A 25,517-nucleotide genomic window follows, 5' to 3' on the forward strand; every position below is an offset into this window, starting at 1 on the left:
CCATAATGGAGAAGAGTGCTCAGGGAATCGGGCGTTGTAAGTTTGCATTTTGGTTTGCTGTCGGCCACGTCATTTTAGGTCTCCTGATCCTCTTATCCGGTGTGTTTTGGAATGTCTTTTTCAACGACCTTCTGATTTACATTGGAGCTGTGATCATTTTTCTCAGCCTTATCTGGTGGGTGTTTTGGTACACTGGGAACATCGAGGTGCCTCCTGCAGAGCTGGATACAGACACTGCTTTTTATAAAAGGACTAAGGGAGTTTCTGGCGTGGTCCGGAAAGTGTCAGACCGTCTTTCAAATGGACTTAGAAACTCCTTCAGGAAAAAGAGGAAAGCTAGTGCCCCTGGGAGAAACTCACATCTTAATAACAGCAACAGCACAGACATCTGCATGATCTCCTACATGAACTCACAGCCTGTGGGCATTTCAAACAACCTGAACAGAGAACCGTTATCTGTTTAATCCACAGGTAAACTAATCATATTTTGTACAATGCTGGGTTAAATACCTTTGCACTGTTTGAAATGCTAAGTTGAATGGTACTGATTGGTTGTAATACTCACCTCTTTCCACAGCAGAGTGAAGACCACGGCATCAGGGCAGCTACATCTGATAGCTGTCAAGCAAGCACTTGTTTTGAATAATGATGTAGCTATAGATATGTTTCTAATGTTATTACTGTTGTTTTACTGCTGTACATGTATGATACTGTGTGAATTCTATTTAACTTGACATTAAATAATATAATATATTAAATAAATCTGTGTATTCCAGTATTCCATTGTAGTGCCATTCAATTTAATTAAAATGAAATAGAAATACAGTGTATAAAACACCTCAGATAAAGTGAGTTAGATAAAAATTCTAGTTAAAAGGTCATAAACAGAGTGATTAGTGTAGTGGAGTTCATGTCTCTAGATAAACTTTTACTTGCAGCTTGAAAAGCCCTTCACTTGCTCTGTTGGACTTTTGTCCAAAATAATTCATTAGAAACTCTAGAAAATTTATACAGTGGTACCTTGTTACTCAACGTCCCCTAAACTCAAAATCTTTGAAACTCAACGCCCTTCGTCGAGAAATTTGTACCTTTAAACTCAACGTTTTCCTTAAACTCATTGTGTTCAATTTGTTTTTTTAAAAATTATTTATTTAATTTTAAATTAACCATAAACAGTCTTTGTTCAGCGCTCAGCTTGAGCGGTGCAGTAATACATCATCAAAGTGTGCATATGAGACAAAACTGCATTTGTGTGGAATAACCGTCAGATTCACTCTGAAAGCTCCACATGTATCTGTGTTTATCTGGATTTTCCTCCTGTTTCACTTTTAAACTTGTGTTGCAGCTCGGGGTTCTGAGAAATGGTAAGAATCAGCTTATTATTTCAGTGTTGTTTATATTATATTTGTGTTATTTTCAGTGTATAATTGTCAAAAACAACCCCATTATTTTAGATTAGTCCACGGGACCATGAAACTCATTAACAGGTTTCTCATACATCCTTATGGGAAAAAAATACCTTGAAACTCAACGTCTTTTAAACTTAATGCCACTCCCAGAACCAATTGACGTTAAGTTTCAAGGTACCACTGTATATTACTCAACCATTTCACACTCCTCCCTCTATTGTAAATTAAACTAACCCCATTTCCAGAGAAGTTGGGACGTTTTGTAAATTGAAAATTGTGAATTCTTAATTCTCTTGAATCTTTATTTAACTGACAAAAGTAGAAAAATAATTTAAAGTGGTAGTGGTAGCTCAGTGGTAGCTCAGTGGTTAAGATACTGGACTATCATAAGATTGTCGGTTCAAGCCTCACCACCACTCTTGGGCCCCTGCGCAAGATCCTTAACCCTCAATTGCTTTAACTGTATTCAGTCATAATTGTAAGTTGCTTTCGATAAAAACGTCTGCTAAATGCTGAAAATATAAAATGTTTTCATTGATCAATCCCATTTAATTTTATAAATAGAAACAATAGTAGAATTTGCTTCAACACACTCAAAAAAGTTGGGACAGAGCAACGTTTAGCTCTGTGTTCTATCCCTTTCCCTATTAATGAGACTTTTAAATGGTTTGGGAACTGAGGACACCAATTGTTGCGGTTTTGCAAGTGGATTTTTTCTCCAATCCTGCTTGATACAAGATTTCAGCTGCTCAGCAGTCAGTGGTCATTGTTGTCTGATTCTCCTCTTAATGATGCACCACACAGTTTTAATAGGAAACAGATCTGGACTGCAGGCAGGGCAGTCTAGCACACACACATGGTTGTAACTCATACAGAATGAGGCCGGGCATTGTTTCACTTAAATAACTATGAAAAAAATTTTCCCAGGATAAAACATTCGCCACATGCAAATCACCATTGCTGTGGCCACTGATGCACCACCATACCACGACAGGTGTTGGATTTTGCTGATAACAGTATGGACGGTCCTTTTCAGCTTTGATGTCCAGCGTTGATGTCCAGTTCTCTTGAAAACAAGCTGAAACGTGAACTTATTAGACCACATCACACATTTCAACTGTTGTTCAGTTAATCTAAGAGGAGCTCGTTTATATATAGAATTGCAATACGGCTTTATTTTGTGTAACAGAGTTTCAGATTGCATTTAAAAAAAGTGTACTGTGACTATAGTTTTCTAAAGTCCTTCTAAACCCCATGTGGCTGTATTTGTCATATTAGCACAACAGTGGTGTTTGACATTGCCCAACAAAGACTGAGATTTCCCTGAATTCCCTGAATCTTTCACATTATTATGTACGGTAGATAACCTTTCATTCTTATTTTGCCTCTGTCCTAACTTTTTTGGAGTGTGTTCCAGGCATTAAAATCTTAACTTTGGAAAACATTGGAAATCTTTTATTTCTACTTTTATCTGTTGAATAAAGATTTGGACACTTTGGTTTTGACTTCAGCACCCATCTGTATATACACTGATCAGCCATTAAAACCACCTCATTGTTTCTACACTCACTGTCCATTTTATCAGCTCCACTTACCATATAGAAGTACTTTGTAGTTCTACAATTACTGACTGTAGTCCATCTGTTTCTCTGCATGCTTTGTTAGCCCCCTTTTATGCTGTAATACCTGTCAGAGCAGGTATTTTTTAGGTGGTGGATCATTCTCAGCACTGCAGTGACACTGACATGGTGGTGGTGTGTTAGTGTGTGTTGTGCTTGTATGAGTGGATAAGACACAGCAGCGCTGATAGAGTTTTTAAAAAACCTCACTGTTACTGAGAATAGTCCACCAACCAAAAATATCCAGCCAACAGCGCCCTGTGGGCAGCATCCTGTGACCACTGATGATGGTCTAGAAGATGACCAACTCAAACAGCAGCAATAGATGAGCAATCGTCACTGACTTTACATCTACAAGGTGGACCTATTAGGTAGGGGTGTCTAATAGAATGGACAGTGAGTGGACATGGTATTTAATAACTCCAGCAGTGCTGCTGTGTCTGATCCACTCATACCAGCACAACACACACTAACACACCACCACCATGTCAGTGTCACTGCAGTGCTGAGAATGATCCACCACCTAAATAATACCTTCTCTGTAGTGGTCCTGGGAGAGTCCTGACCATTGAAGAACAGCATAAAAGGGGGCTAACAAAGCATGCAGAGAAACAAATGAACTACAGTCAGTAATTGTAGAACTACAAAGTGCTTCTATATGGTAAATGGAGCTGATAAAATGGACAGTGAGTGTAGAACCAATGAGGTGGTTTTAATGGCTGATCAGTGTATATACAGATGGGTGCTGAAGTCAAAACCTAAGTGTCTCAGATTTTGGGTAACCACTGGACCTGTATTGAAGGGATGGAGTGAGGATGTGCTGAATGTAAATGGTAAAGCATATGACTTACATAATCATTACATAATCATTTTAAAACTTATAAAACCGTTTATTAACCCACAGTGATCATTCTTCATAATAAAATACAATTTCTTTCTATATTGATTAGGTGATCAGTTATAATAACTTTCATTGGTAGTGACCCCTCTTAATTAACTTAAATTAGTCACTTAAATTAGTCCACGTGCTTCTGAGTACTCATGTTAAATCCCCATGAAGCTGTGATTAATTGATGGACTCTCCATTTTGTGTCATAAGTTATCACAGGACTACACCTACACCTCTCTCTGGGGTGAAAAATAGAATTTCTGTTGACTTTGTTCATCTCTAAAGGGACTTCCCCTTCCTCAGAGAATATTTACATACATAGAACATAAATGCTGTCTGATTTTCTAAAAAAAGTGAGTCCAGAAGCCCTGGTGAAAAATGATACTTCTGTTTTGTCTTTTACTTAATGTGGCTCCTATAGCTGAGGGAAAATGTGCTTTAAATTTTTATTATGATGGACTACTTGATGACTGTCAGCCCTGCTCCGTTAGATGCAAATCTCCACCAACCGTATGTGCAACATATTGTAAACCGACAACATGTAAGTACAGTCTAAACTCTTTTAATTCATGCTGTTACTCACACTGAATGAGGCTTGTTTGGCTAAAATAGATGAGATGCTTATTAAATATTAAAGCAGTGTGCTTTTTTAGTGCAATAAATGACTAAATTGAGGAAATCATTTCCTGATCATGTGCATTTCCTTCATCTTTCACAGCATCTATTAATGAAGCTGGAGAGAAGAACAATGTTCGTGTAATCCTCATAGTACTATTCGTGTTCTTTGGAGCTTGCATTACGCTGACTCTTATTCTTCAGGTCATGCGCAGAAAGACCTGCAAACCCCTCATCAAAACTAAAGGTACAGAGTTTTGCAAAGAAGATTTGTTAAGTATATTAGCATAAATATAAAAAAGTTGTTTTCTTATATTACAACAGAATATTGTGCCTGCCAGTAAAATGAATAGATTACATAATTTCATGCATGCAATAATTAACATACTATTTTTATATAAGGAGAGTGCATTAGGTAGGCAAAGGGACAGACAGACAGATAGATAGATAAATAGATAGATATAGATAGTTAGATACTTTATACTTTAATTTATCCACAAGGAAATAATGATATAAATGGTGGTATATCGTAAACATAGAGATCTTTGGTGTAGTACAGAAAGTTTCATTCTTTGTGTACTAGTCTACCATTTCACTACCTTTATCTGTATCAAAATTATATCTACAGATGGTTGATATGTAGATATGCATCCACCCTTTATCTCTACCCCATTATTAATGCAAAGGGGCCACCACTGACCTGATACTATTTGCTCAGTGGACCATGACACTGACATGTTGGCCGGCATGGTGGCTAAGTGGGTAGCACTGTCACTTCACAGCAAGAAGGTCCTGGGTTCGATCCCCAGGTGGGGTGGTCTGGGTCCTTTCTGTGTGGAGTTTGCATGTTCTTCCTGTGTCCGCGTGGGTTTCCTCCAGGTGCTGTGGTTTCCTCCCACAATCCAGAGACATGCAAGTGAGGTGAATTGGAGACACTAAATTGTTCATGGATGTGTTTGATATAACCTTGTGAACTGATTAATCTTGTGTAATGAGTAACTACCGTTCCTGTCATTAATGTAACCAAAGTGTAAAACATGACGGTAAAATCTTATAAATAAACATACAAAACAATTTATACATATACAGGTTTACAGTACAATGAAATTCTTTTTTTGCATATCCCAGCTTGTTTTGGAAGCTAGGGTCAAAGCGCAGGGTCAGGCTTTGTATGACACCCTTGGAGCTGAAAGGGTTAAGGGCCTTAGTCAAGGGTCCAACAGTGGCAGCATGGCAGAGCCGAGATTCAAATTCTCAACCTTTTGATTGATAGCACAAGGCTTTTCCCACTAGGCCACCACCGTCCCAGGAGAGTGCATTAGATATAAATGGTAGTGGTGCATCATAAAACGTCTTTGGTGTTGTACAGAAAGTTTCATGATTACCTTGATAAAGTTTCTATAAACTTTGTGAACTTGTCTACTATTTCACTACTCCTATGCCTCCTATCAAAAAGTATATAATTATATTTACAGATGGTTGATATGTAGATATGCAAGTACTACCTGTCTGTTCTCTTGCCTGCTCTCTTGACTTGATATTATTTGCTCAGTGGACCATGACACTGACATGTTAGTGCTGTCCTACATTGCTGGTGCAGCTACAGTACAGTTAGATAAACTGTTGTAGTTCTCAGGCCAACAGTAAAAGTCTCAAATAATGTTTTGCAGATAACTGTATAACTAAGTGCACGTGTGCTAATGAATATATTCCATGATGAACAAACTAACTAAAACACAGTCTGTTTCCAACAGCGCAACCACAAGAGACATCTGAAAGTGAGAGAGGTTCTGAGACAACTGAGCAATCTGACGATGGATCCCCTGACATGGAAGAGGGAACATGCAAAACTCACTGCAACACCAGCCTTCCGCTTCCTTCCACAGAGGAGGGCACCACTATGTTAGTCACCACAAAGACAGTGCAGACATATAACTGCAGCACTCACTATACTGAAGATGTAACATTCGATGTCAGGAGAGGTGCTATGGTATAAGGATAAATGAGAGCTGGACAAAGAGCAGGCAAGAGTTGTATAAACGTATGATTCTACATACAAAACACATAAAGCACTCATCTCTTAGTAAGAAATGAAGTGTTTGTCAAGCAGATCAAAGTAAACAATGCAAAGATACTAATGCAGCATATGTATCATAGTTAGTACATTTACTGCAGTTTCAGCAGTGCCAAAGTATTCTGAGAACTTGAACATCTGTATCAGGTCTGATATGTTAAAGAGCAGTAAAGTTTCATCAGCATTGTTAAAGTATGCTATAAACTGAGCATATTACTGTGATGTGATTGATTTCCTCTGGAAATAAAATATAAAGCAATTCTGTATCAGATCAACATTTGATGATTGTGATTAATCTTATCTGTGAACTGTGTCTGTCAACACATCTTTTAACAATTTGCACTAATCATACAGATTAGATCAATTATTTTATTCATTTAAATGTTGGGATACGGAATACTCTGGTATATCTATGGAATATTGTAATAATACAAGAAAGTGTTATTTGCTCATAAGGAAACATGCAGCTTTAAGTGGAGATTTGCTGGTTGTAAAACTGAACACTTTTACAGTTTGCAATATTATGTAACACATTTGAGCATTGGCAAGGTCACTGGTTAAAGAATAACTGAATCCTAGACATCTTTCTGTTGGAAATACAGTCCACTGAATAGGTTGCCAGTTGTTTTAAGCATGGATATTTACACACAGAAAGTGTGATGAATTCAGTGAAAGTGATGAAAGTGCAATCATAAATAAAGGTGCCAATAAAGTGGTCAATATTGAATTCGTTTTAAGATGATAAGAACAAGAAAAAATCTGGATACCATGGTGATCTACATTTGTTCATCAAGTAGGCGTATCATATGTCACCACAGCAGATCTGGTCCGCATATTTGATTGGGCACAGTTTTTACACTGGATGTCCCTTCTGACACAACCTTCCTATTTTTATCTAGGCTTGGGACTGGCACTGAGAGCGCACTGAAAAGTGCAACTCCCAAAGTCTAGGACATTAGCCAACCTATTCAAACCCCAGGTATCAGTTATAGTGGGCTAACGTACTTTACATCGCTGCATCACTTAAACTCCCCAAATTGTCCATCATTAGATGCTAGTCATTAAAGAAAATAATCTGCCATGTTTGTGAGCAGTTAAACGTTTTGAAGTGAGGGAGCTCCTGGTGTTTCTATAAGGCAGTTGTAGCCTAGCGGTTAAGGTACTGGACTAGTAATCAGAAGGTTGCTGTTTCAAACCCCACCGCTGCCAGATTACCACCGTTGGGCCCTTGAGCAAGGCCTTTAACTCTCAATTGCTTAGACTGTAGTGTACAGTATACTGTCACAGTACTGTAAGTCGCTTTGGATAAAAGCGTCTGCAAAATGCTGAAAATGTAAATGTAAGGTGATTAGTGGGATTAATGTGACAATTGGGAACAATAATGTGACCATGAATTTTCCACAGATGTGTCCCTTAAATATATAAAACTGTAATAAAAAAATAATGTTTTTCTGTGTAAAATATCTTTTACTTTATTAAATGATCTAAATTCTTTCAGTTTGACAAAGTGTGAAAACAGAGGCAATAGGCAGGGGGTCTGGCTTTAATAATTTAGAAAGATACGAAAAACAAAAAGGGATTACATGTTAAAATGCACATTTTGCGATTGACACAAACAGAATTTCGGCTTAATGAAGTAATTAAAGTAATGAAAATACTCTGTAAACCAAGCTCAGGTTCTGTGGTTATAATCTAACCGATTTAAGCAGGTTGAATCCTAATTTACGCCTAATTACATAAGTAGTTCACTAGATATCGTGTGAAAGGAATAATCACACACTTTTAAAAGGGCACTTCTGTAAGGTGAATGAATGTGGTTTGAATCACGACCAGAGTTCATGACAAACTGATCATATGACAAACACACCGCGTCACGTGACCGCTAAAATGAAAACGCTGCTCTGTTGAGGCGGCTGTTAGCTTGTCTCTTCAGCGCTCAACTTAGTTTGGAAAGTGTAGAAATGGTGGACCAGACCTTGTTCCAAATAACGACCACCATTCTGCACAGTTATGTACTTTATTACTTGTGAATAAATAAAGTAAAACTGGGTGTGTGAAAAGGCCTTTGGTGTTTAGTAGCCAGGGTGCTAGTCGGGTAGCAGACTGTGCTAACAGAAAGCTCTTGCACACTGATTTAAAATGTAAACAGATTTATTACAACATTCCTGCGGGTGTCTGGGTGGAAGAGGAGACCACAGGAGACCAGTTCCAGTGCTGACAAGGGAAACCTGAATTCATGCTGTATGCAGAAGCACATAGATCTGTGCAGGGCTGACATGATGAACGGTGAGTGCTGAATGTTGGAGCTTCTAGTTCTGTGTTTGTTATTGTTACTTTCACTTTTACCTTGTCTGACACACTCAATCACAGTGACTTCAAAGTACCCTGCATGTTTTTACCTGTATTTCATGTTAGCACGCTTATTATATACAGAAATAAGTAAGTATGTGAGGTCAGTGTGAGAGACAGAGAACATTGTTTGCTTTCACTTTTTCACTGAGCTTGGTACACTGGTACCTTGAAACTCAACGTCAATTGGTTCTGGGAGTGACGTTGAGTTTAAAAGGCGTTGAGTTTTAAGATATTTATTCCCCATAAGATGATGAAGATTTGTCATATATATATATTTGTCATACTTTATTTGTCATATATACATATACAGATATACAGTACAATGAAATTCTTTCTTTGCATATCCCAGCTTGTTTGGAAGCTAGGGTCAGAGTGCAGGGTCAGTCATTGTACGGCGCCCCTGGAGCAGACAGGGTTAAAGGCCTTGCTGAAGGACCCAACAGTGGCTGCATAGCAGAGCCTGGATTTGAACTGCCAATCTTCCGGTTGATAGCCCAAAACTCTACCCACTAGGCTACCACTGATAAGGATGTGTGGGAAGCCTGTTAATGTGTTCCATGGTCCGGTGGAACTGCACATATTTTAGGCTTATGTAAAATAATGGGGTTGACACTTACACACTGAAAATAACTCAAATATAATGTAAAAACACTGAAATACAAAAAAAACCAGTTAAAAATCAATCACAAATACAACAAACCTGCTCTTTAACTTTACCCTTTTATTGTTTTCTTATGCTTCTTAATTAGTGGAGAGAACTTATAAGCAATAATAATTAGGAGAGGTTTAGTGTTTCTATGTGGTTCTTTTAATACATTAAGTTACATTATTATTATTATTTTTTATTTTTTTGTAAGGATAAGTGTTTTAGACTCTCGAAAAAAGCTGATTCTTACAATTTCTCAGAACCCCGATCTGTAACACAAGTTTAAAAGTGAAACAGGAGAAAAATCCATCTAAACACACATACATGTGGAGCTTTCAGAGTAAAGGGAAACGTTGAGTTTAAGGGAAACGTTGAGTTTAAGGATACAAATTTCTCAAAGATTTTGAGTTTAGGGGACGTTGCGTTACAATGTACCACTATACTTTTACCTCTAATGTCAATGTAAAAACAAACACTGGAAGATTTCTTGCAAATTAGCACTTAGAAATTCAACAATTGTCTAGCACAGTCAGGGCTGTATGTTTACTTTTTTAACAGGTATCACTAGCACTGAAATAACAAAGCCATATTAATTGTTACTGATCCCTATTTATTAATAATGATCTCTGTTAGGCCTGTTTAACTGTCATACAAATAACTGCAAATAACAATTTAATAACTAGTTGACTTTATCACTCGTGTAGCATTTTAAAGTGTTATATGTTTCATCCATGATTTATTCATTTATTTAGTTAATGTCGAGCCGTACCTTAGTGGTTAAAGTAATGGACTAGTAATCAGATGGTCACTGGTTCAAGCCCTACCATTGCTAGGTTGCTGCTGTTGGGCCTTAATCCTCAATTGCTCAGACTGTATACTGTAACTGTAATGTAAGTCTCTTTGAATAGAGGTGTCTGCTAAATGCCAATAAATGTAAATGTCAGGGTCCCTGTAGATCTTAATCCACCCAGAAACAACAAGCACAAGGCCACTTCAGCGGGCAGTTTGGATCAGCCAGTTAATTTTCTGCATGATTTCTGCATAGAGAAAAGAGGAAACCCAAGTGCATACAGGGAAACATGCAAAACTTTTTCACAGACAGTGACTGGTGATTAGGATCTTACCCATGTAGCTGTGCAGCACCTACTCTACCACCATGTCCACCATGGTGCCTTTTGACTCTTCTATATGAGTTGATTTTAGGCTGGTTAAAAATCAAACCTTAGAGGAATTACGGACCCTCACGTACATAAAACTATTATATAGAACCATTAGCAAACACAAATGTTAATGTATTAAATGCTATCTACGCTGATCTGATCAGACTTTCATTCACTAATAAAGGAAGTTGTCTGCATGTCTACTTCCAAGTGAGGTGGAATGTCACAGGTAACAACAGGCATCTCACGGACGCTATGCTAAAACCTGACAGCAACTCTGCTATGTTAAATTATCATTACCCTGCCTGCAAATGCACCCCTCCTGGCATAGCATGATTAAACTCTTAATTAAACAGGGAAACTTTAATGCCTTTAATTCAATTGTAAACAATAAGGTATTAATCTGGCTTTATCTTTCTTAAAACCTACATTCTTATTGCTGAACTAGTTCTGGGCTTGCTGGCTATACTCATGTAACTGTTTGCTATGCTTAGAAGTTTTTTTATTCAATAAAGCATACAACCTTGTTTTCATGAAATGTGGAGATGTGCTATACTTTGATAGGACTTTGAAAGTCTGTTTACCGGTTAACCCTAAACTAATGGCTGTTAGTTAGCAATTAAAGCAAAATATTTATTGCTAGTGGTGACCATCCTCCTAATGAGTGTGATGACCATCCTCCTCATGAGTGTGACGACCATCCTCCTAATGAGTGTGACGACCATCCTCCTCATGAGTGTGACGACCATCCTCCCCATGAGTGTGACAGCAGCCTCTTTCATAAGCTACTGCCTAAAGCCATGTGACCTCTCCTCTAAAATGCAGGGTTGGAAGATATGGTAAAGAATGAACATCTTCATTTTTTACGCAAACCAATTCTATGCAAACATCTGACAAGGCTACTGTGTTTTTGGAAGCATGTTGTATTATCATGTATTAAATTATTATGTATTAATGTTTGTAAATTGCTTTAGATGCAAGGCTTGAGACGAAGAATTTATTACCCCCAGATTGGGTGTAATGAGTGAAGCATAGAAAGCCTCTTACTTCTTAGTCCTTTGATTTCTCTAAGTGCATTTAGTGATTTGAAATTTCCTTAAAGATGATTAACTTTAATAACAAGGTCAGTAATGGACTGAAGCAGCTTTGTATCTGGCTGTATACATGATAATGACAATGATAATCTCTTTATAGGAAGTAAAAAGGGATAACAATGTCGCCTTTCTGCTGTTTATGATTAAGATTGTACAGTCAGAGTGATTGTATGCTGAAGCAGCTGGCAGCTCTTGTTATAAAAATGTATATCTTTGATTTAAAATAGAACTAGCTGATGCACTGTTATCCATCAGAGAGAATACAACTTGTACTCTAAAGCTTGGATGGTAAATCTGAAGCCATGGTTTTGCTTGTGATATGAAAAAAACTTGAGATTGAGACACACCCAGTTTGTTTAATTGTCCAGTAATATGTGTATGCTTGGAATTTTAGGCACACAGCAGCATGACCTGAAAAGACAACACCTTCTAAAGAGACTGCTGGATGCGGTTAAACAGGTACGACAACTGCTGTTTCATATTTGGTAAAGCTGGTATTAATACAAGTGTTTCAGACTGATGTTTTAGTGGCCTTCCTAGTCTTTGTAAACAAGAGACAAAACAATCTGATATTCTACAGTCTGTAGTTCATGATCTACAATCATAATTCTGCATGTTGTTTAAGTTAGAATGCATTAATGCATGTTGGTTTAAGATGTAACAATAGAGGAAACACTAAAGGAAGGACTCCATTTATTAGGTTGTTGAGTATGAAAGCAGTTTTCTTCCTCATTTTCTTCCTCAAAAATCACTTATGTTTCTATTAACTTTGTTCGTTGAAATACTGTGTTGTCTCTGTTGTTTGGAGGGTTTTAAACATGGGTAACGATCAGTTCATCTAATTCAAGTACATTTTTACAGTGCCAAATCCGCTTTGGTGGAAGGAAGGAGATTGCCTCAGACTCTGATAGCAGGTTAGATTCATTAAATTAGATTCATCACAATCCATTACCTTTCCACTTCAAATTCTCCTAATGTCTTGCCACTTTCCATGTTCAGCTTGTCATTCATGTTCATTAATGCATTCTGTTAATTCTGCCTAACAGTGTATTTGAATTTCCCACATGCTCTTGTTTTTTCTGCTTCATTGCTTTTTACCCACGCTTCTGTTATGTACTGTTACCATGACTCACTTCTTCTTGTAAGTATTCACTGGTTTCTGTGTTCTTACAGAGTCATATGCCTCTGTGCCCAGTTTGAGGCCGTGCTTCAGCATGGTCTGAGGAAGAGTCGAGGCCTGGCACTCACCGCTGCAGCCATAAAGCAGGTGGCAGGCTTCACCAGCAAGACAGAAGCGGGTACAGAAACTACAAACTGCTTTTTTAATGTCAACTACAACCTGGTTTGTGTTCGAATAATGCAGGTCTGTTGTGCTAGCCCACCACAGCTGAGATCAGGGTTCAAATCTCAGCTGTACTGTCGGCCGGCCGGGTATCTACACACACATGATTATGTCCGATCAAAGGGGGGTGGCCTAAGCCCTGTGACGGGATTGGCACCCTTTCTAGGGTATTCTTGCCTCATTATCTAGTTAAAATACTGTAATCTGATGACGTGTATACACTTTGCTGCCTCAACGCTCGAAAGACTTGCCCTGATTAATAGAACCATGATTTTTGTGCTCTTTCAGAAAATCTTGATGGAAAATGTCTATCAGATTGTCATCTAAAGTTCAGCTGCAGTTCAGCTATGCAATAAGACAATAATCCAAAGCACGAGATCAAGTTCACCTTTGAATTGCTCAAGAGAAACAAAATCATGTGTTTAAAGCGCCTAGCCACTAGTCCTTACTTGAACCTCATTGTGATGATGTAGCAGAATCTTATATGGAGGTCCCCCAAATGGAGGTCATTTCCAACTCGCCCATTGCTTATCTGCAGGTGTAATGAGCACGGCTTTCTTTCTGAGAGGTGTCCTCAGTAACACCGAGTAGCTGTGGAGCTGCGGGCTGTCCAAAGAGGAAGCAGGTGCCGAGAGTGCTCCTGAAACCAGATGGTTATGCAATAAATGTCATAAGAAAGGGGAGAAAAGAGAAATGGACCCTCTCTGAGGTTTTCTCTCGACACCTGTTGTGGTTTAGAGCTTTAAAAAGCAACAGAAGGACTAAGAATGATACCACTTATCAATGCAGTGTAGCTTAGAGTGGGAGTTAACCTGCTGTTGATGGTCTTATCTGTCTGTTTATCAGAGACCTGTGTCATTTAAAAAGATGTTGTTTTAGCTTTGTTACCTTCTTATAATTTTTGTGCTGGAAAATTACTCACAAAAATGGATTAGCAGGGTTGTGCTAAATGATATTCCAACTTTCTTGGAGTATGTTGTAATAACGAGCCATTCTGGAGTCCCAGCTTACAGTTTGGTGAGGCTCCTGCTGGGTTTTTTGTTGGTTGTAGTGCTGCACTAATTGAACACATACTATATGAGGTTCTGCTGGATACCCGGACTCAGTGCTATAGCGTGAAATGAAAAAGCGGACCAACTAGCAAGGGAAAAATCAAGACAAGACACAAAAATCATCGAAATTCCCTCAACATTCATAAAACCACCGATAAATACCAACATCAGGAACAAGTGGCTAATCAGATCAAGAACAGACTCTACAAGATATACCCAAACATCAGCAGCAAACCAAAGAGACACCAAGAAAGCCACATAGACCAAGTTACACATACTAGATGCAGAATTGGCCCACCAGAATAGCCCACCAGTACCTGATAAAAGGAGAAAATCCCCCAACTGAAACACATCCTGACACAATGCCCCAAATACTCAAAGGTAGGACACCAACTACACACTTTATTGCTCAGAACATTTTTTGCCTGATCTGCTTTATCCTGGTCAGGATCATAGTGGATCTGGGATCCCTGGAATCACCAAACACAATGCAGTAACACACCCCGGACAGCACATCAATCCATCGTGGGGCTTTGGCCAACTCTCTTCAGACATAACCAATCATGTCTTTATGTAAATGCCTGTCTGGCCGATAGCTCTACTGAAAAATTGAACTCTGGGTCCCATCTGTAGTGGGCTAGCACAATGTATTGCGGTGCTACCACAGCACCCTGATCTGTATTTTGCCAGGTAAGGTCTCTGGTGCTGCATTTAAATACCTTTACCACCCGTGAATCAAGATGTGAGTCATCTTATTTAAATAGGCATTTCTTTTTCTATTCAGGTCACTGTACAATCTGTTCACTAGTAACTTAATGACTATATACCAGATGTATTTTTTTCCTTCTTTTCCACACAATTTAGTCATAACACTGAATGAGTCATGAACTCGAGTGCTCAGCACTGGCGGGCTAGTGTGTTTTACTGCTAAACCACTGCAATTAAAATGTAAAGAATAGTATTTAATACAAGCTTAAACAAGTGACTGCCAGCAGGAAATCATGTATTTAAAATGAACTATTCTGTATTTCGTTGTTTTACTGTAGATTTGACGTTCTGGTTCTACATGAAGGAGCACCTGAATCGTCACGAGCTGCAGCGTTTCTACTCCCTGAGGAACATCTGGTCTGAGCTGGGTCGAGGTCGGGCCTGGCTGCGCTGTGCTCTCAATGAGCACTCTCTAGAGCGCTACCTCCACATGCTGCTAGCTGACCGGCCTCGTCTGAGGTACCTCACTCTGGACAGTTCAGAATTGCTGTTTTTTGCTGACCTGTAACCTGAACTTGAATTGTAATTGACGTCTATTCATGATCAGCACTTAACACATGAAGGCGTCTCCACTCAGAACATACTGTACAGTTTCTCAGTTCAGTTATTGATATGCAGATTGTTGGGTATTTCATCACTGTTTATTCTTCACAATTTGTCACGGAAGACACACAGATGATCTATTGCACTGTAAATGCTGAATACCAGGATTTTTCCCTCTGGTCTGGCTTCTTTTTGATTAGTCTGGCCAATCTTTTTACAAGAAATGTCATGTTTGGCTGAACAGCCTAGCCATTGGGAGGTGCACTTGTCACTGCGCTCGCGAATTTTGCCAGTTACCCATCACGATTAAACACATATTAACTGAGTGCCCTTAATACCAAAGGGAAGAACAAAAATTCTCCATAGCTGGAACAATGAAAGAAATTTTTAACATAGAAAAAACAGAAAAGCTTTTGAACTTCATTGCAATCACTAAATTAGGAATACACATATAATATCAGAGACTACCTAACAGATACAAAGCAACCACATAAACCTTTTCTGCCGTGAATGTAACTCACAAGAGTAAGCACGGCGTTAAAAGATAGATAGATAGATGGATGTCACTGCGCTCTTAGTGTCGGTCCTAAGCTTGGATATTATAAAGAAGTTTAAATAAATTAAAAAAAAAGAAAAAGAGAAATAACAAAAGTCATATTGTGAACCCAGTATCGTGAATCGTATTGCATTGTGGGTAGAGTGTATCATTACATTCCTGATAATTTGTATATGCTTTTACATACAGCATTTTGCAAAATCATGACTATTATATACACAGTGCTGTCTGTAAATAGAAAAATCAAACAGCTTCCTTAATTCTGACTAACTTTATACTGTTAAAAGCAGAACACAAAATGTCCACATTCTGGGAGCTTTTTACATTTACACTCTTTTGCAAGCTCCAATTAGTTAGAAAAGCTCTGCCATGCAGCCACTGTTGGGCCCTTGAGCAAGTCTCTCAACTTTCTCGTCTCCAGGGGCACTGTACGATGGCTGACCCTGTGCTCTGACCCCAGCTTCCAAAGAACAGCTGTATATGTATATAAGACAAATGAAGGCGCTCCATTTACAATACATTTTCGGCATTTGGCAGATGCCTTTATCCCAAGCGACTTACATTACAGTAAAAGCATCCAGTCTAAGCAATTATGGGGTTAAGGGCCTTGCTCAAGGGCCCAACAGCAGCAACCTGGCAGTGGTGTGGCTTGAACCAGTGACCTTCTGATACTAGTCCAGTACCTTAACCACTAGGCTACGGCTTGCCATTCTATTCCTTGTAGAGAAACTTCAGATCATCTTTGTGTGTTGCTTTTACATGTATGCATTTTTTTCAGGGCTCAGTTCGGCACTGTGATTCAGAGATTATAAAGTTGACACTGTTATTATTTAAACATCATGTGAACTTTGCATATTTTTCAGTGCTTTTTATGAGGATTGGGCTTTTATTTTTGATGAGGAGAAAGCAAGTATGCTCCCCACTATGGCTGCAGGTCAGTAGATGTATTTAGTTTCTTTCTTTTTATTGAGTTTTGTAACAAGGTGATACAACAATACAAATAGTAAAAAATGACACACATAAAACAAGAGTTGTGTTCACCTGATCTCCTTATCCCACCCTCCCCATCTACAACCGTTTCTCTAACAAGTAGATGTATTTAAATAGTCGACTCATTTCATCTAAAATAATAGATTCTTTCTTGTTCTTCTGACCAGCGTGCAGCATTTTGCCGGACTAAAAGTGCTGTTTTTCATGTTTCTGTCAAACAGGACTGAACTCCATCCTGTTCGCCATCAACATCGATAACACAGATCTGAATGGGCAGGTGCGCTCGGGCTCGTCTGTCTCGCACTTGCTGAAGGAGTCGACTCAGGGCATGAGCAGCCTGTGGAAAGAATCGGCGCAGGGCGTCAGCACCCTGCTAAGAGAGATCGGCACGGCCACAGCTGTAGTGCCAGGCTTCACGCCACGTTCTGACTGCCCCTCAGACCCACTGCCTGTCCTGCCTCGCAGCACATCTGCAGGTACTTCAGAAAGTCTGGGAGCAGGCATTTTTGTCTTTTAATTATGGCCTTGGACAACTTAGGTAGGCTTGAAAATGGGTAGCCTGTAATCTTTTTCTCTTCCAGGGATCTAGATGATGTGTAGGTTGTTTCTCTGAGATTGATTATCTGAGTCCCATCTGTAGTGGGCTAGCACAATGTACCACAGTGCTGCCACAGCACCCTGATCTGTGTTTTGTTAAACATGCACATATGATTAACAGTAAAATACACAACATAAATATGTAATGTAAAACCTGTAAATAAATATTAAAATTGCTGTACTGTACTACTGGGGAGAGACATAATTTACCTTGTGTGGTGGAGGAAATGTTTTTTTTTTTGCCGTCATCGTATAATGGGGACTATAGTGGGCAGTATCTATTATTTAGAGTCTGAGGCACTGGTGGTGGCTACTGGAGCAGTGCTGGTACATAACTAAGCACTAGAACTTGCAAAAATTACGCATAACACATAGAGAAAAAGGCGAGAACAAAGCAAGCCTCCCAACAAAATAAAGCCTATTACTCATGTAAACAAAGAGATGTGCGCCGGCTAGTGGACAATTTTTGAACTGTATGTCTTGGTACGCTTCTCGCAGGTATTTTTAACAATCGAACCAGACATTCGATTTTCTTTTTTTTTTATAGTTAAACCCGAAATCCTTTAAATCGAGGTTCCACTGTAGTAATTTAGCTCTGAGTCAGCGGTTTCATCCTGGATAGTTGTTGAACTCCTTCAGTAAAGCAGTAATTAACTTGGAATAAGCTGTAGACCCCGTGGCTAGGGATTGCTGACCTCCCTCCAACGAACAGCCTAATTTAGCCAGTATGTCCTCTGTATGTAGTAATCTTTTTTATGGGCAGCGTCCATGGGAAGACATTTCAAACTCTTTGCTTTATGTTTCTTGTTCTGTGTTTATTTTTAGACTCTGGATTGAGGAAGGAGCGCAGACGCAAGAAGAAAATCACCAATATTATCTCGTTTGACGACGATCTGGACGTGGGAGCGGAGGATGAAGATGAGGACAATGGGAGCAACAGGAGGACTCTGAGGAAAAGCCCAGCAGAGGGCGGGAGCACCGAGGAGGCCCTGGAGGCTTGCGAGTCCTCACCCTGTCAGAACGGGCTAGTCGAACCAGAGCATGGGATCGTAAACTGGGCTGAAACTCCACCACAGAACGGAATTCTTCCTGACAGTAAGAGCGTTGACCAAGAGGAAGACGACGACGAAGATTTTTATGGCAAGAGCAGACCAGATCTACAGGAAGAACCTGGGAATGAAGAGCAGTGAGTTGGTGCTCTCACACTATGTTTTTTATGACTTGGGCCCCTGGTGTTCCTGAGAAATTCTTGACATTAGTAAGAAAACATCTGTTGCTGGTTTGGTGTGGGTGAGATTTGGTGGGGGAGTTTATTTTCCTCCATGACTGGGGAAAGCTCATGTCTCTTATTGTTCCTTTTATACCTATTGGTGGTGTGCCAATCTGCCATGTTTATATACAATATTATTTGGGTTTGAGGGCTACACAGCAGTGTAGCAGGTACTGTGGGTGCTGCACAGACTCAGGATCCCAAGGGCCTGGTGTTCCATTCTCTCTCTTCCAGTCATTTCCTACAAAAAAATAAAAATCACATGGGTCTTTCATGTCCACATGGGTTTCTTTATGGAATTTTCTGCTACTGGATTAGCTTATTAGGTTTAGCCAGGTATTGAATTTGGGACACAGCCAGAATTTCTTGTTAGTTACTGACATTAATGTGTGCTGTGTAATAAAACTGAAAAAACACCTTGCTGTGATTTGCGGAAGTAAGTGGCAAAGCTATCTAGTGCCCTAGCTCACCACTGCTGAGTGTTCGAGCTTGTAAGTTTATTTTGTCTAAACAGAGTGGCAGCATGGCGGGTAGAGTGGGTGCCGCGCTGAACCGGTGTCCTTGAGACTTGGTTTGACCCATGCTTTTTCTTTCCCCTGTGTATTTTTCCGAACATGTGCTAGTAAATGGTCTATCTACTTTAAATCAGCCCTACGTCCTAAGTCAGTGAGCCCAAGTAGGAGGTGTAATGCCCTGCAATGGAGTAGTGCCCTGTCATTGGTGTGTTCCTGCCAAGCAGACATAGTTTAAGGCTGGCATCAGGCTTGCGTCTTACTTACTGTTTTTCTAAACAAAATACAGTCTTTTATTGATTTTCATATTGATTCATATTGTTTCTTATTAATTGTTTGTCCGCTCAGGGTTGTAATTGGGAGCTTGCCCAGTGTGTCAACCTGGAGTCCCAGACAGATCCTTACAGAGACTGACCAGGGCAGTTCAGACGTCCTCATTCCTGTCACTACTTCAGAGTCTTACAGCCAAAACGGTTTGAGCAGCACACTCTCTCTCACTCTCTTACTCTCTCTCTCTCTCTCTCTCTCTTACTGTAGCCTTTCTTTACTGTGTGTGTTAACATGCACAGACGATCAAGAACTTCTATTAAACACGTACTCTATTCATGCCAAAAATTTAACACCATACAGACAACTGCAAGGGAATTTACACCTCAGCTCCCCCCAACAATTAAACAATTAAACTCTACACCTTCATAGTCACACAAACATTCTAACCACAATACGCAAGAGTAAAAAAAGCAAATCGACCAAACCTGTTATCCAGCCATGATAATAGCCATAGTAGGTGACATGGCGTTAAGAAGTAAACAAACAAACAAACATGCATGGACAGGGATGAAACTTTTACGTTTCTTTTAACCGATAACTGACCATCATTAGCCGACGGTTAACTGATAACATCCAGTCAAAATATAAAACACATCACTGAGCTTTATATCAACAAGTCTTCATGCTTTTTTAATTGTAATCAGTGTAATATAGTGAACATGACAGTAATGTAGAGCAGTAAGATGAACGTAAACATCATTCATGTAGATTTGAAAAAGTCTAGTGAACAGTTCACTACAAGTCTTAACTAAACACGGTAATCATAGTGAATAAATATGCAGCCGCTACATTAAAGCTCTTTCTGACAACATTAGTGTAATTATTATAAGATTTTACCTTTATACTATACAATGCAGCCTGACTTCATACTGCATTGTATACATACTTCTGTCGGGGCACAATTCAGTTACAAACCATAAAACCAGTTGTACTGACTGGAATGTCTGCTACGTTTTGATAGTTTTTTGTCCATTAAAGGGTTTTTCATCAAAATTGCTATTTGCTTTGTGAAATCTTGCCAAACAAAGCCTTTCGTCTTCTGTAATAAAAGAAGGTCGTATTTATTTACAAACCTGTACTTTACTTATTTACAAGTGCAAAGTCATCAGGGTTTCATTATTTCACATAAGGGCAGATCATTAGGGAAATCCGAGTCTATCTTGCCACTGGGGTGCTTGTATCAGTGCACTCTCAGTGCAGGGCTCAGGCCTGAATAAATATGATGGTTAAGTCAGGAAGGGCATCCAGGGTGAAAACTGTGCCAAATCAGCAATGCAGATCATAAGTCAGAGTTACAAACTGAATCTGATCTGAGGGTCAGGTTAACAATGACCACTGCTGGTGCGGTTGACCAGCATTGTACTGGTGGGAACTAAGAAGAAGTAGAGGGGTATGGAATGTTATGAGGACTTATAGGTGGTTGCTGTAACAGAGCAGGATGTTCACGACAGCAGCTGAAAAAGAAAGATAAAAAAGTTAAAGTGAAATGCTGACAGTTCCATCATTTATTATTAAATGGCTTTTTGTTGTGGTATACTAGTAGCACTACTGTTTGTTTGATTGATTTTTTTTTTACTTTCAGTTGCCAGCTCAGTGGAGACGATTGGGTTTCATGGCCAAACTGAGAACTCGAGCCTGACCGCTCCTTCTGAAACACCTAAAGCTCAAACACAGTTCAGGTAACACTTTTGCTTTTCTGTATCATACTGATAATCCTAATAATTTTGTGCTGCAATTCACAAACTGCAATAAGTTCTTTCTCTTTCTCAGCATGGAACCCGACGTGTCAATCCAGGATAGCTCAGTGAACAGTGCACTGTCCAGCTCAGGCCTGCCTGACTCCATGACTGTGGGTGAGTTGGTTTTTCACAGTCAGCACTGGTCAGCATGACCCCATACATAAACAAATTCATCAAGAGTGTATGTGACCAAGAGCATGTCGACACCTGACCACAAGCCTGTTACTCATTACAAAACCATGGGCATTAAAATTGAGTTGGCCCACCTTTGCAGCTATAACAGCCTCCACTTTTTGAAATGGTTTTTCACATGATTCTGAAGTGGGTCTGTGGGAATTTGTGCCCATTTAGTTGAAAAACCTTTTATTTCAATGCCAATTTTTTCTTTTTTAAACCCACTAACCTTATTTAAATTAAAATATAAAAATGTTTCCCTTTCTTTCCCTTGAAACAGGTTATGTAACTCAGCCTTTCTCAACCGGGGTGCCGTCTGGCTTCGTCAGGGGTGCCGTCAAAAATATTCTCACGTTACTGATATTATGAAATAAATTAAAAATAAAATAATAAAATACAAAAAAGTCAACTTATCATGAAAATGTAGACCATTAGCCGCCTCAAACATCAAATTTTGTCTCACACGCCCCTTTCCCCATGTTACAACGTCAACGCGGGTTGCGTGCGTTGCCTATAGTGATGAGTCGTTCGCGAACGATCCGATTCTGTTGAACGGCTCTTTAAAATGAACAAAAGGAACCGAGTCGTGCCTCTGGGAGCCGTTATAATATAGATTTATATTTCTGTGCAGTTCTTAGTTCATCTTACTGGCTGTAATACCATTCCGCTTCTATCAGTAGAGGGAATTAATCAGTCATAATAAGAGCTGTTTATTGTCGAAATTCAAATCACTTTCAGTATCGCGGAGAGAGCAAACGACACACACGCACACCTACAGAGAGAGAGAGCTCATTACCTCATTAATGTAAATATTATAATTTTTATTGTTATTATTTTGCACTGTTTTTATTAATATTTTATTCTATTTTATATTTTTGCACATGTAACTGTTTTGTATATATTTGTTCTTTTTTATTGTTATTTTTATTATTTCTCTGTAACTTGCTTTGGCAATACGAATGTCCTTATTTGTCATGCCAATAAAGCTTCTTTTGAGTTTATGTTTGAGAGCCGTAACCGAGCTACAGAAAAACCATGCAGACAATAAGCAGTGCTAGTGGTAAAATGACAAATAATTGAGCAATAAACTTGTTTAATTATGTTAAATCTGATTGGTTCATGACACGTATGTTTTAAAGCAGAAACAAACACAGGCACATCTCTACACAAGAGAGGATTTTTCTGAAACTTAATGCAATGCAACCACAGTACGTCTCTTCCCTGTAGTGTTTGTGTGTGTTAACAGTCCAAGGGATGCAGAGTGTACGTTTTTTAATACATTTTAGACTGGGGTGACTCGAGATTTTGAATACTTTTAAAGGGTGCCGTGACTGAAAAAATGTTGAGAAACACTGATGTAACTTATAAAAGACATTATTGCACAAATATGAAATTATTCCTTTTAATTTAATGTAGCCATCAAAGTCACCCTTATTTGTGTATGACAATGTACATAACTGCCTATTTCATAACAGTTGTGTATGTCACTGTCTGGGATATATTAAATGTTGGGCTAAATACTCAGGGACTCAGGGACGAGTGTATACAGTAATGAAGTGGGATAGAGAGATGTTAAAGAGGAATGATTTGTGATAGAAGTGAATCTGACAGAGTGAAAGTAAAAGTTTACATGACAGTAGTGAGACCTGCTATGTTGTACGGCTTGACGGAGGTGGCACTGACTAACAGCCAGGACAGAGAGCTGGAGGTGACTGAGATGAAGATGAATTGATTCTTTTTGGGAGTGACAAGGAGGGACAGGATTAGGAATGAGTTCATTAGAGGGTCGGCGCTGGTAGGATTTTTTGGAGACAGAGTTAGGGAGGCCAGATTGAGATGGTTTGGGCATGTGCAGAGGAGGAGAGAGACTAAAAGGGAGGTTTATGGATGTGATGAGGAAGGACGTAGGTGGGACAGGGCAAAATGTAGATGCGCTGTGCCAACCTCTAATTGGGAAGAGGAGAAGAAGAAGAACGCAGCAGATATGATCAGGCATAAAAACTCAAGTGACTTTGATAAGAGCTGAATCGTTATGACCAGTTACAGTATCCAAAACAGGAGGGACAAACTGCCCATCTGTTGTTATGCAGCGGGACTCTTTTTTGTTTTTATAATGACTTTAATCAACACTGAAATTCTAACCAGACAGAAACGAAATCCTTAACATCTGTTCATTTTCGGGGCAACTTCTCTTTGCCAACCTACCAGTTTTGAGTGTCCTGAAGTGCTTGATAAGATCAAAATCAGAATCAGCTTTATTCGCCAAGTATGTTACAAGGAATTTGTTTCTAGCTGTTGGTACAATGTGTCTACAATATACGATACAGTATACAGACAAAACATTAAGCAGACAATGTACAAATTATCCTTAATAAAGAATTACTCCAGATCTCTCTTCTGGACTCTTATGCCTAGTTCACACTACACGATTTTTGCCCTGATTTTCGCTCGGCGACTGGTTGGTGCTAGATTTGCCGGCTTGGGAGCAACTCTGCGTTATCTAACAACAACGCTATATCTAACATGTCAAATATCTGGATCTGAGTCGCCCAACTGGCAATGAGTGCAGTGGCGAACAGCCAATGGGAACGCAAGATACGTGGTGAGGGGAAACGCAGGGGAGGAGTTGTAAAAAGGTGGGACAGGGGCTTAATATAGTTTATATACACACACAAGTATTTCTGACCTTATCGTTCTCTACAAAACATAACACCAGTGTTGCATTGCAAAAATATTTATTAACCTCCAACTCACTATAGAACAATCCATGCTGTTCACGTAGCCAAATCCACTCATTCGTTTATTTTTTCTCCTTGATTTTATGCTGCACATCAGCGCACAAACTTTGATCGCTCGCTACTTGTTGACGTGCATTTTTGGACGTGGTATCATTAAGCTCCTCTTCAATTCTCGTGTTTGTTTTCGTGACAAAACGTTGTTTGGGAGACCAGAGAAGCTCGCCTGCGATTCCAGTTGGTGACAGATGGTGTAGTGTGAAACCCCCTGTCACTGATCAGTCGTATAGTGTGAAAGCCACACCGACTTGAAAGACTCCCGATTACAAGAGATCCAGTCGTGTACAGCAACCTGACGACTTGGAAAGTCGTGTAGTGTCAACTTGGCATTAGCTAACACAGGTTTTGGAATCGGCTCAGGGAGTTTGATTCTGTCACAGTCAGATTCTAAGCTTTCGCAGTTCACTTTATTGCTTGCCTAATGAACATTTGTGGCAAGTCAAGAGTACTGTGATTTTTTTTTTGTACAATATGTGTTAAAACATGATCAGATCTCACCTCGCATCTCCAGCAAGTCTGAACTCTTGTATTCCTGATGATAATCTTAATAATAGGACATTTCCAGCAGGGGGCACTGTTGCTCCAGAGTAAAACAGTACCTCAGCAATTTCGCCTCGGTGGATTTAAATAGAATGCTGGGGCAAACCCAGATGTGGCAGATGTTAGCATGAGAGTCAATAAATCTGTGACGGAAACTGTGAAAGTGTGTGTTTATTTACTGGTCAGTGAAAAGCTTGTTAATAGCTACGACACATTTATTCAGTGTGAGCAAGCTGCTATTTTTTAAAATCACAGGGTTTGGATTTTTATTGACCACGTGGATGCACTAAAACACTCCAAAATGTGATTGTGATGAGAAAAAAATGACGCCTGCATGTTTTTCTTAGTGTTTTGTTAGAGTACTATCATTGTTATTACTCATAATTTGTATGTGGGTGAATGTGTGTCTGATTCCGAGGCGTGGACAAATCACCAGGGTGTGCTTCTCTTC

The 25,517-nt window shown here is 39.3% G+C and overlaps 2 protein-coding genes across 4 annotated transcripts in view; both read left to right on the top strand.

Annotated features, from left to right (window-relative positions):
* The first annotated feature begins 4,040 nt into the window (after positions 1-4,040).
* LOC134321947 (tumor necrosis factor receptor superfamily member 17) lies at positions 4,041-6,855 on the top strand. 2 transcript variants are annotated; one of them, XM_063003802.1, is made up of 3 exons: positions 4,041-4,458; positions 4,636-4,779; positions 6,287-6,855. In XM_063003802.1, the coding sequence occupies exons 1-3, from the start codon at positions 4,296-4,298 to the stop codon at positions 6,526-6,528; spliced, it is 549 nt and encodes a 182-aa protein (XP_062859872.1). In that variant the 5' UTR covers positions 4,041-4,295; the 3' UTR covers positions 6,529-6,855. The 2 variants fall into 2 exon arrangements, with proteins under 2 accessions (XP_062859872.1, XP_062859873.1); XM_063003803.1 differs by having other exon boundaries at positions 6,273-6,525.
* Positions 6,856-8,649: 1,794 nt separating this feature from the next.
* snx29 (sorting nexin 29) overlaps positions 8,650-25,517 on the top strand; it is a 173,794-nt gene continuing 156,926 nt past the window's right edge. For both annotated transcript variants that reach the window (XM_063003152.1, XM_063003153.1), the window contains exons 1-11: positions 8,650-8,892; positions 12,253-12,317; positions 12,720-12,772; positions 13,032-13,156; positions 15,299-15,479; positions 16,983-17,053; positions 17,331-17,585; positions 18,532-18,892; positions 19,837-19,961; positions 21,401-21,497; positions 21,589-21,671. In XM_063003152.1, the coding sequence (XP_062859222.1) occupies positions 8,850-8,892; positions 12,253-12,317; positions 12,720-12,772; positions 13,032-13,156; positions 15,299-15,479; positions 16,983-17,053; positions 17,331-17,585; positions 18,532-18,892; positions 19,837-19,961; positions 21,401-21,497; positions 21,589-21,671 (1,459 nt within the window). In that variant the 5' untranslated portion in view covers positions 8,650-8,849. The remainder of the gene's footprint in view (positions 8,893-12,252; positions 12,318-12,719; positions 12,773-13,031; positions 13,157-15,298; positions 15,480-16,982; positions 17,054-17,330; positions 17,586-18,531; positions 18,893-19,836; positions 19,962-21,400; positions 21,498-21,588; positions 21,672-25,517) is intronic.

The sequence above is a fragment of the Trichomycterus rosablanca genome, chromosome 10 (assembly GCF_030014385.1).
Source record: "Trichomycterus rosablanca isolate fTriRos1 chromosome 10, fTriRos1.hap1, whole genome shotgun sequence".
NCBI classification, from domain to species: Eukaryota; Metazoa; Chordata; class Actinopteri; order Siluriformes; family Trichomycteridae; genus Trichomycterus; species Trichomycterus rosablanca.

Excerpts from the sequence above, each read along its gene's own strand:
- LOC134321947 (XM_063003802.1), top strand. The coding sequence starts at position 4,296 with ATGATACTTCTGTTTTGTCTTTTACTTAATGTGGCTCCTATAGCTGAG. Across the intron at positions 4,459-4,635 it reads ATATTGTAAACCGACAACAT|CATCTATTAATGAAGCTGGA; the intron begins GTAAGTACAGTC and ends CATCTTTCACAG. Across the intron at positions 4,780-6,286 it reads ACCCCTCATCAAAACTAAAG|CGCAACCACAAGAGACATCT; the intron begins GTACAGAGTTTT and ends TGTTTCCAACAG.